The sequence below is a fragment of the Colossoma macropomum genome, unplaced genomic scaffold (assembly GCF_904425465.1).
Source record: "Colossoma macropomum unplaced genomic scaffold, Colossoma_macropomum, whole genome shotgun sequence".
In the NCBI taxonomy this organism is placed as follows: Eukaryota; Metazoa; Chordata; class Actinopteri; order Characiformes; family Serrasalmidae; genus Colossoma; species Colossoma macropomum.
Window position 1 is genome coordinate 2,089,865 of NW_023494805.1, and position 12,411 is coordinate 2,102,275.

The 12,411-nt window shown below is 42.8% G+C and overlaps 1 protein-coding gene across 1 annotated transcript in view; it reads right to left on the reverse strand.

Moving 5' to 3' along the window:
* The window catches only part of pth1r (parathyroid hormone 1 receptor), a 141,335-nt gene that overhangs the window by 56,664 nt on the left and 72,260 nt on the right, over positions 1–12,411 (reverse strand). Inside the window, exon 2 of the mRNA XM_036597262.1 lies at positions 8,800–8,902. Coding sequence (XP_036453155.1) covers positions 8,800–8,902 — 103 coding nt within the window. The remainder of the gene's footprint in view (positions 1–8,799; positions 8,903–12,411) is intronic.

Sequence of the window (12,411 nt, forward strand, 5' to 3'; positions counted from 1 at the left end):
TGGGAGCACCACTCTCGTCTGGTACAGTCTGAGCGGCCTTGGCTTTATCCTGCATTATCTCTGGGACAGAGCTCACACGTGTATAATATCCATAGGCATATTTTTCACTCTCATTAAGGACGACGTCCCTCGTTACACAGTACTGGGCACAAGAGCTCGACCTGTACAGCTGTTTATCTGAGCAGAGAGCAATTTAATTATTATACGTTAGAGTAAAATACAGTAATACACAAATATGCTCTGTGATTGTTCTGTATGTGAGTGAGTATCCTTATCATCTCCAGAGCTCTCCTGGAGGAAGTCCAGGATCTACAGTCACCATCCAGGACCTGGTACCTCTGGATGGAACCGAACAGGTCCATTCTGACTGTGTTCATCTAACCTACATATTCATAACTGTACTGAAAACACCACATTCTGACTGCTGACCATCCATTTTGTCTGTGTTTATTCTGTTATGCAGCAGAGAAATCCACTGACTCGGACTCAAGTTGCACTTGAGTCACATGGTGACCTGACTCACGATTTGACTCGGACTCACACTTACTAACTCAAGACTCAAATTAGACTCAAGCTTAACTGAGTCCCTAAAAGTCACTGTCCTTTGATGAAAGATTACAGAAAACCGTGTTTTTTATATGATATGATAAATTGTGCTTAATACAACTAGGACCATGAACTAAGAAGGTCCACCTTGATTCCAGGTTGGCTGTTATACACCGGAGTAAGTCAGAATCCTCTATCAGGTGGAGTGCAGTGAACCTGAGTGGCCTTCGTGTTCAGCCGTGAGGAGGATTAAACAGCGCTGAGTGGCTTTTCCCTCTCGGAGGGAGTGAACGTCTGCCTGCGCGCTCTGATGAGACGGACGTGTGCACCCTTCCGAACGGGGTCAGAAAACAGCCACCAGAAACAGGAGAGCGTCATCAGGTATACAGGTCAGCTCTGAGGCGCAGACGGAGGAAGACAGCCAGGGGCTCAGAGACGAGCAGCAAAAATGACCAAAACACTGATACACACTGATACACACTGATACACACTGTATACCACTACAACCACACTGATACACACTGATACGCACTGATACACACTGTATTCCACTACAACCACACTGATACACACTGATACACACTGTATACCACTACAACCACACTGATACACACTGATACGCACTGTATTCCACTACAACCACACTGATACACACTGTATACCACTACAACCACACTGATACACACTGATACGCACTGTATTCCACTACAACCACACTGATACACACTGATACACACTGATACACACTGTATTCCACTACAACCACACTGATACACACTGATACACACTGTATTCCACTACAACCACACTGATACACACTGATACACACTGTATACCACTACAACTACACTGATACACACTGATACACACTGTATTCCACTACAACCACACTGATACACACTGTATACCACTACAACTACACTGACACATTGATACACACACTGTATACCACTACAACTACACTGATACACACTGATACACACTGTATACCACTACAACTACACTGATACACACTGTGTAGCCCTAAACCAACACTGATACACACTGTGAACCCCTAAAACAACACTGATACACACTGTGAACCCCTAAAACAACACTGATACACACTGTGTAGCCCTAAAACAACACTGATACACACTGTGTAGCCCTAAACCAACACTGATACACACTGTGTAGCCCTAAACCAACACTGATACACACTGTGTTCCCCTAAAACAACACTGATACACACTGTGTAGCCCTAAACCAACACTGATACACACTGTATAGCCACTACAACCACACACTGATACACACTGTGTAGCCCACTACAACTAACTGACACTGATACACACTGTGTTCCCCTAAACCAACACTGATACACACTGTGTAGCCCTAAACCAACACTGATACACACTGTGTAGCCCTACAACAACACTGATACACACTGTGTTCCCCTAAAACAACACTGATACACACTGTGTTCCCCTAAACACACACACTGATACACACTGTGTACCCCTAAAACAACACTGATACACACTGTGTTCCCCTAAAACAACACTGATACACACTGTGTACCCCTAAAACAACACTGATACACACTGTGTAGCCCTAAACCAACACTGATACACACTGTGTAGCCCTAAACCAACACTGATACACACTGTGTAGCCCTACAACAACACTGATACACACTGTGTTCCCCTAAAACAACACTGATACACACTGTGAACCCCTAAAACAACACTGATACACACTGTGTACCCCTAAAACAACACTGATACACACTGTGTTCCCCTAAAACAACACTGATACACACTGTGTACCCCTAAAACAACACTGATACACACTGTGTTCCCCTAAAACAACACTGATACACACTGTGTACCCCTAAACCAACACTGATACACACTGGACCCCTAAACACACTGATACACACTGTGTAGCCCTAAACCAACACTGATACACACTGTGTAGCCCTAAACCAACACTGATACACACTGTGTAGCCCTACAACAACACTGATACACACTGTGTAGCCCTAAAACAACACTGATACACACTGTGTAGCCCTAAACCAACACTGATACACACTGTGTAGCCCTACAACAACACTGATACACACTGTGTAGCCCAAACCAACACTGATACACACTGTGTAGCCCTAAAACAACACTGATACACACTGTGTTCCCCTAAAACAACACTGATACACACTGTGTTCCCCTAAACCAACACTGATACACACTGTGTTCCCCTAAAACAACACTGATACACACTGTGTAGCCCTAAACCAACACTGATACACACTGTGTAGCCCTACAACAACACTGATACACACTGTGTAGCCCTAAAACAACACTGATACACACTGTGTTCCCCTAAAACAACACTGATACACACTGTGTTCCCCTAAAACAACACTGATACACACTGTGTAGCCCTACAACAACACTGATACACATTGTGTAGCCCAAACCAACACTGATACACACTGTGTAGCCCTAAAACAACACTGATACACACTGTGTTCCCCTAAAACAACACTGATACACACTGTGTTCCCCTAAACCAACACTGATACACACTGTGTTCCCCTAAAACAACACTGATACACACTGTGTAGCCCTAAACCAACACTGATACACACTGTGTAGCCCTACAACAACACTGATACACACTGTGTAGCCCTAAAACAACACTGATACACACTGTGTTCCCCTAAAACAACACTGATACACACTGTGTTCCCCTAAAACAACACTGATACACACTGTGTAGCCCTACAACAACACTGATACACACTGTGTAGCCCTAAAACAACACTGATACACACTGTGTTCCCCTAAAACAACACTGATACACACTGTGTTCCCCTAAAACAACACTGATACACACTGTGTTCCCCTAAAACAACACTGATACACACTGTGTAGCCCCTAAACCAACACTGATACACACTGTGTAGCCCTAAACCAACACTGATACACACTGTGTAGCCCTAAAACAACACTGATACACACTGTGTAGCCCTACAACAACACTGATACACACTGTGTAGCCCTAAACCAACACTGATACACACTGTGTAGCCCTAAAACAACACTGATACACACTGTGTAGCCCTAAAACAACACTGATACACACCGTGTAGCCCTAAAGGAGGCTGTTTTTAGCCGCTTTACGGAATGTCATGCCATGTTGTTTCTTCTTTTTTGATTGGTTAAGTCTGGTTTTGGGAAAAAAGGGCCTTTTTTTCTTTTTCCATACAGCCTTGGCTTCCCTTTGTGGTCGGGCCATAAAATGACTGGAGGCAGGATATCTAAGAATACTTTCTGTGGTAACGACACAGTGGATGATTTGTTATGATCGCACAACTTCTTATTACTGCAGTCGCAGACTCATAAACTTTTACAAAGACTTCCAAGCCCTTCTGAACGATGACAGAAAATCATTTCTCTCAGTCGAAAAGGTTGTTATTACAGATGTAGGAGCCTCTTTTTGGGAATAAAAACACACGACACTGTGGGATCACAGTTCAGTCGCTTAAAAACAGTCCTTTGACAGACTTTCACAGATTTACCAAAACGTTATTGCAGATTAAAAAAAAAATACAAAAAACAGTCTGAAACTAAAGGACAGAACAAAAATGGCATCTGTGAGAAAAACAAGTGGAAGGGGGGAGAGAGAGGGAGAGAGAGAGAGAGGGAGAGAGAAAGGGAGAGAGAGAGAGAGAGAGAGAGAGAGGGACCTGGAAAAGGCCGAGAGAGATGTCGAGAGGCATTAGACGTGACGGAGATCAGAGGAGGGAAACTGGACGTTTACGCTGAAGAGAAGTGAACTCGCCTGCTGTTTCTGTTCAGTGTTTCTGTCCAACAACATTCTGATCAACAGCTGCTGAGATGTAGCATTAGCATTAGCATTACAGCACCATGTGGGGGTCTCTGCATCCCCTTATAAAAACATGCAGACGGGAAACTGAAAGAGCATGAAAGCCTGACGGTGTGCGAGTCTTTCTGCATTCAGAGCTCAAAATTGCTCTACAATTTACATGACACTTCATCCACGGTGAACAGTAAGTAAGACCAGCTTTCCTGTGCACATAGTACAGAGAAAGCGAGAGAGAGAGAGAGAGAGAGGGAGAGAGGGAGAGAGAGAGAGTGAATGCATGCAACTGCACTAAATTTAGACATACCGTATTTTCACTGTCAAAGTACTGTAAAATTTCATGGTCAAGACTCATCTGTTCATTTTCAAGGTTAAATGCATGTAAATAAACAACACATGTACTGTATTTTGACACTTCTGTTAATGTAAATAGACATACTGTAAATTCTATATATCAGACGTATGTGTATGTGGTTATTATTACGGTAAAGTACTGTATGTCCGAATGACTAGTTAAAATCGAACCTGTTAATTTACAGTAAAAAGCAAAATGAAATGACTGTAATTTTACTGTAATAATTACCACACACACAAACATCTGTGAAATTTATATTCTATCTCTGTAAATTAGCAGCAGTGTTACAATACAGTAGTTCACTGTAATAATAACCACATACACAAATATCTGTGAAGTACTGTATGTCAGAATGACTAGTTAAACATCCATACAGGAGCCACTTAATGGAGGCAGACTTTATTAAACGCAGCTAAAATCATGTGCCAACCAATCACTATTTACAGCCAGCAGGAAGAAAAATAGAAAACAAAAAAGAGAGAAAGAAAGAAAGAAAGAAAGAAAGAAAGAAAGAAAACATCACGAGTTAAAGTTTGATAGATGCTATATATATATATATATATATATATATATATATATATATATATATATATATATATGTAAGCCAGTGTGTAAAATAAAGCTGAAGAGTCACTCAGAGCTGATCTATGATCAATAATCTATAACATGTTCACTCCGTCTGTCTTAAACGGTTCCTAGACTTCCTTCAGTTTTTGTCCCTGAGCTCCACTACAGCGTTCCTGCAGAGCTGCGTCCCAAACGCAGTCCGAACTCACACCATCGTTCACACAGGCCTGTGTCACTGTGACTTTAAGACCGGTTTAGTGTTTTTATTCAAAAAGTGGGCAGGAGTTCAGTTCTCTGTGATTTGGCCCTTTAACTGAACCCTGACCGTTACAGTCAGGGGTCTCTCAGGGGGTCTGTGAGGGAGCCGAGGGTCTGTAAATCCTTCAGTCTCCCAGCCGCTCTGAGCCGCAGCGGCGCTCACACTCACTTAATTACTGCTTCCACGCTGCTGCGTTTGGCTGCACGACGCAGACTAACAGGAGCAAAACAGGCAAATAATCACAATCTGGCAACAACAGAAGCCCACCAGAGCCCACCGACACGGGCTGGTTTAAAGGCCTGGGGAGAGACGAGCTGAAAAAACAGACAGAGAAAAAAGAAAAAGCAAAGAAAGAAAGAAAGAAAGAAAGAAAGAAAAAATAAATAGAAAGAGAAAAGACAAAAAGAAAGAAAGAAAAAGAAAGAAAGAAAGAGAGACAGGGAGAGAGGGAGGGAAAGAGAGAGAGAGAGAGACAAGGAAAGAAAGGGGGGGAGAGAGAGAAAGACAGAGAGAGACGGGGAGAGAGAGAGAAAGAGAGAGGCAGGGAGAGAGAGAGGGAGAGAGACAGGGAAAGAAGGGGGGGGAGAGAGAGACAGAGAGAGACGGGGGAGAAAGAGAGACAGAGAGAGAGAGAAAGAGAGAGACAGGGAAAGAAAGAGGGAGAGAGAGAGATAGAGAGAGACAGGGGGAGAGAGAGAGAGAGAGAGAGAGAGAGAGAGAGAGAGAGAGAGAGAGAGACAGAGAGAAGAGAGAGACAGGGAAAGAAAGGGGGGGAGAGAGAGAGAGAGAGAGAGAGAGAGAGAGAGAGAAAGAGAGAGACAGGGAGAGATTTGATTTCTTTATCTTTTTTATATGATTTTGTTTTTATCAGTTAAACTACTATTCAAATGTTATATTATATGATTTAAATGTCATTACTTGATTGATTTGTTTGTGTTTAAGGAAAGTATTATCTAATTCTTTGTATACGTTCTTTATTTGATTTAAATTAATTCATTTTTGGCTTTTTTGAATAAATTGCTAATAAATTTTTAGATTATTTTTTATAACAATTATTTTATTTTAATTTGTTATTCTGTTTGATTGTAAAGCACTTTGAACTGCCTCATTTGAACTGTTTTTACTGTTCATAGATGTAATTGTTTAAATTACCACTCATTTTTATTTTAATTAGATCCTCTGATTCTAAAGCACTCTGAGCTGCTCTGAGTATGAAAGGCGCTCCATAATTAGAATGTTCTATTATGATTATTAGTGCTATGATTAGGATCGTTGTTATTATGATGAAGGATCTTTGCGGTAAAGGGCCGAAGCTGCGCCAGCGCGTACAGACAGAGTTATTTTCTCGGCCTGCGTGTGTAGAGAGGGTTCTGCGTGTACCGCGAGGGTTCTGCGTGTACAGTAACAGTGTGTTTCTTGGTCTCTGTAATGAGGAGTGTCAGGGCAGCGTAATATAAACTAATGGATCCTGTTGGCTTTGGCTGAGGCTGATGGACTGGAGCAGGCAGCCGCGACTCAATCAACGTCACTTCATCTCAGCAGCGGCCTGATGGGATGTGACACACTGCATAAACTCAATAAAACACCTGACCGGCTCTGAGGACCCTTCACACGGACCCCCGCGGAGAATACAGCAATAACAAACCCGCCGGTTAGCGAAATACATTGTCTAATATGACTGGAGGCAAAATCCCAAATATAGCCCGTCAGCCGAGACGTGTCTGTCTGGAGTTTTAGCACTGAAGCTACGAGGCTAATGTGGCTAACAGCTTGCAAAGGCTAATAACGCTGTTACAAAGTTTACATAGCCGGTTTATGAGGAGCCTGGCCTTTTCCTGTTTCCCCCCGTTATATCAGAAGCATGACCGCGAAACACCAGGGGGCGCCTTCGAGCGAGTCCTCAATGAATGGGGGTGAATGGAGCTAAACGGCTAAAAACAAGAAGTTAATAGTTTCTAATCACTCGCCCAGAACTTTCCTTTGATTTTAGAAAGTAGACGGATGTATTTCACTAAAAAAGCAAAGAAAACTCACCTGTATGTTTCCTTTTTCTACAGCAAACGGGTTTTGGGCAGCAGGACACTGGCATTACTGCCACCGAGTGCTGATTGGTTAGTGTTACTGCTACTGAGCGCTGACTGGTTAGCATTATTGCTACTGAGTGCTGATTGGTTAGCATTACTGCTACTGAGTGCTGATTGGTTAGCATTACTGCTACTGAGCGCTGATTGGTTGGCATTACTGCTACTGAGCGCTGAATGGTTGGCATTACTGCTACTGAGAGCTGATTGGTTAGCATTACTGCTACTGAGCGCTGATTGGTTAGCATTATTGCTACTGAGCGCTGATTGGTTAGCATTACTGCTACTGAGAGCTGATTGGTTAGCATTACTGCTACTGAGAGCTGATTGCAGCAGTGAGCAGTGCTTGTGTTTTTAATGACTTTAAAATGATGTCAGACTCAGGAAAACGTCCTTCACATGTCCTTATTAAAGAAGGCCGAGAGGAAGACGTCGTGTTCTGAGACACAAAAGCTGGACGTCCGTCCCACCGCCGTCTTTTAAAGATCAGAGCATAAACTTCGTCTCCTCTGAAGACCAGTTTCTGCTCCGCCATGTTGAACGGTATAAACTTTCACTATGACGTGACGAACATGATCAGAACAGACTTAAACTTTCCGATAGGGAATGTAATCAGATACAGGCATTTACACGGATATTATTCTTCTATTTAACGGATTATTTACAGGATTACCCACCTCGATCAGTCGGACAGAAACTGTATTCCGAATGGCCTCAATCAGACTAGACTATTCCAATTGAGGTGTTTACATGGACGTGTTCTATTCTGATTGAGCTATTAGTTGGATTATTAGGCTGCATGGAAATGAGACTACTGTCTCAAATGCATTGTTGACGAATGTCAAGAAAGTGTTTATTTATGTGTTATTACACAAACAGGAAGAGTTGCAAGTGTACGGAATACGGAAGTGTACGGAATACTGAAGTGTATGGAATGCCGTGCTCTTACGTTATGCGGTTAGCACCATGGTAATTGGTGGGGTTTAAGCTTTATAATTTATTAGCTACATCAGCCTCGTAGCTCCAGTGCTGGTGTCTTGGCTGGGTAAAAACACACGGCTGGTATTGGAAAAGGAGGGCAAACGGTGTAAATTACATTTTCTATGGCTTTAGACACTCACCGGGTATTCTGTGCCTGGATTTAATGGCTCGCTCACACTTCCTCTTGGCATTAAACAGCAGATAAATCTGCTCTTCTTTAGTGAGAACGTCGTCAGCCTCAACCTGCAGAGAAAAAACAATAAAACACCTTTAAAATCAATTATTTCTCTCGGCTGCCCTCACATTCCCTCCGTGAACCCGGTTCTGTCTGAGGAACTTTCAGCACTATGAATTTAGAGGTTGTTTTAAAAAAGAATGTAAAAAATGATTAAAACGTAGCAGAAACACTGAACAGAACTTCCTCGGTTATTTGACACGGGTCAGTTTGTATTGATCTGTTATTTGTTGAAATGGCACTATCAAGGCCGCTCTGGCAGCACATCCATAAAATCACACCTGTGCATGTGTGAACACTTCTGCACACAGGCTCTGTGGAGAGTGAGGAGAGTGTGATGAAAGGGTTTCACCTTTGCACTGCGCAGAGCGAGAGCCTGGACTGATACGCCGTGTATCTGAGCCAGTGAAAGGACAGTGATCACAGGTCGTCTCGAGGGTCAAGAAGAGCTTTATCATCGTTCAATGAATATACGGCTTACAGGAGAATGAAATATCGTCCCTCCAGGGCCTCAGATCAACACACAGCACAAGGCCAACAGTGCAACTGAACCTGATAGTACAGATTACAGAGTACAATCATGGGTGGTTTCCCGGGGGGATTGGGGGAGGGGCGTTTTTGTCCCCACATTGAATGCTTAACCATTTCCATGGCTTTAGTACAGTGGACTCCATGGTTATGCTACAGCCATTGAAATGGAACATGCATTTCCATGGTTTTACACTGTTTTCATAGTCGTGCTACACCCATTTCACTGATTACACTACACCCAGCTCCAGAGTTAGGCTAAACCCATTTCCATGGTAACATTATATTTTCATAGTTGCGCCACACACGTCCATGGTTATGCCCCGCCCATTTCCATGGTTACAGTACACCCATTTTAAATTCATTTCCATTATTATGCCCCAAGCACTACAATGGTTATGTTGCAACCATTTCCATGGCTATGCTACAAAGGTTTCCATGGATGCACCACATACATTTCCATGGTTACGCTATAACCATTTTCATGGTCACAGCACAACCATTTCCACAGTTATGCTAGAACCAGTTCAATGGTTACATTACATGCATTTTGTGCTACATCTATTTTCACGGCAATGCTACGTCCATTTCAATGGTTCTGTTAAGTCTGTTGTCATGGTTATACCACACCCATTCTTTTTTTTTACCCGATTTTCTCCCCAATTTAGTCGTCTCCAATCCCACCCGCTAGTTAGGACTCCCCCAATCACACGATACTATCAACGCTAGGAGGGTGAAGGCTAACACAGGCTTCCTCCGAAACCTGTGAAGCGCCACCGCTTCTTTTCGAGCTGCCGCTCATGCAACGTCATTGGACAGCCGAACGCGCTCGGAGGAAAGCGCCAACCGCCAGATCTGTTACGTCAGCTAACAGACGCCTGCGCCGACTAGCATCGCGCTAGTGATGGGGGGAGAAGGGGGGCCATCCTACCCACCCAGAGAGAGCGAGGCCAGTTGTGCTCTCTCGGACTCCCGGCTATGGATGGCTGTAGCATCACCAGGGATCGAACTCGTGATCTCCTGATGAGAGGGCCAACGCTTAGACGGTTGCGCCACTCGGGAGCACTACACCCCCTACACTATTTTGAAGTTTAAAGCAGACGATACTGTACGCTAAATCAGCAGATTATTAGACTGAACTGTACCAGAGACGTTATAAAGGAGGAGGAGACGGTCACTGGTTGAAATATGAATGGGAAAGCTTAAAATGCTCAACGTGGCACCTGTTTGCAGGGAAAACCCCGCCCTTCAAGAAAAAGAGGCAATGAGCTCGCTGGTTACACCACAAGTGGGGAAAGCCTCCCCTTGTGCAGATCGGCAGAAGCGCAGTAGCCAGAACAACCCAGAACACACGCTTTCTGTGTGTTGAGCCAAACGCTACAAACCATTTAGGAGAGATTTGTCAGATTTTATCAGTGATCTCAACTGTGTTGAAACAGTAATCTGACCTTTTCTCTCCTCATTCAGAGAAAGAGGAGTCTGGTCTTGTTTGGCTGGAAATAACTGCCCGGCGGCGTTTCAGAGATGGCCGCCGCGTGAACAGATTTTCCTATAAGGACTTTGACTGGACTCACTGACCGATTCAGTGTCAGTGCGGTACCATAAAGGACGGTGCGCTCTGTACATAAGCAGACACTTAGTAACTCAGGCACGCTTGGCTAAAGATTAAAGACCGGCTCCCTTTCAAACCTTCTGATGACACAGTCACTGTGTTAGCCGCGCAGCGGGCCGTCCGCATTATCACTCGGAGCGGTCAGTAATTATCTCCTGCGCCGCACTGAGAATGACTCTTTAATGTAGCTCATCAGAAACACTGCACCGACGTCAGCTCCATTCACCGCCGTCGTTACATCAACCCCCCCCCCTTCTTTGCATCTATATTCCTGTCAGCGCCGTCCACCAGAGCTTGTAGGGGTCAACAGAGGCTCGTGGGTAAACACTATCGATTTCAGATGGAGGTGTCCGTCCCAGCTGGAGCTTTCGTACTTGCGTTCAGCAGACTGGAAGGCTTTAAGCACGAATCAATCACAATGCTCACTCGTTTAGCATCCGTCTCATCTGTCTCTGCAGCTCACGCCCCAAAAACGCATATTACTATACAAAACATACACAAAGCATTAATGTCCTCCCTCAATTTGAATGAAATACTTTGTAAATAGAAAAATTTCAGACTCTTTATTTACTTTCTCATTGTTTTTTGACACCAGCTGTATTTTACACTGGGAGAAAATTTCTGAAAACAGGTCAATAGAAATGATGCAAAATTACTTCTTAATTCTTAACATTTTACATGCAAAGTTACCATTTTGGAGAAAAAAGAGGTTGATATATATAGTACTGTTCAAATACTGTAAGGACCTGAGGAAATGTTATTGTTCTGTATTTAAAAATCTGCTTATCTGGTCAGTGAGTTTTTATTTGGCCAGAAAAAAACATTAATATTACAATAAATACTAATACTATTCATATAATATGTAGTGATTTATGTATGTCAGTGTGTTTGTTTAACCACTTCCAAACTTGGCAGCTCAGTATTATTTCTAGTTTTTATCCAATACCTGCTTTATCTAATCAATAATTCATTATTTTATATCAGGTGATAGAATTGAACAAATCAAAGTGATGGCTGGAGAGCAGCGAGGTTCAGGAGCCAAACCTGTCATCTTCTAACCAGCTCGCTACATATCAACATCTTTACTGAAAACAAAAATATATTCTTGTCGCTTTGTTCCCGTGTTTATGTTTATTTGCATTTATTCTAATTATAAACAGTGTTTTTTAAGCAAGAAGACGTTGGCTGCTGAGATAAATGATTTTAAACAATGTGCTTAGGCTACTAATTAATCTAATTTATTATTATTAAGATTAAGTGAAAGTAACTGTGCATTTAGTATATATTAATAATAATAATACGTGATGATATAATGAGGATACGCAGTGGGGTCCAAAAGTCTGAGACCACATTTTCATTTAATCCTGGAAATAAACT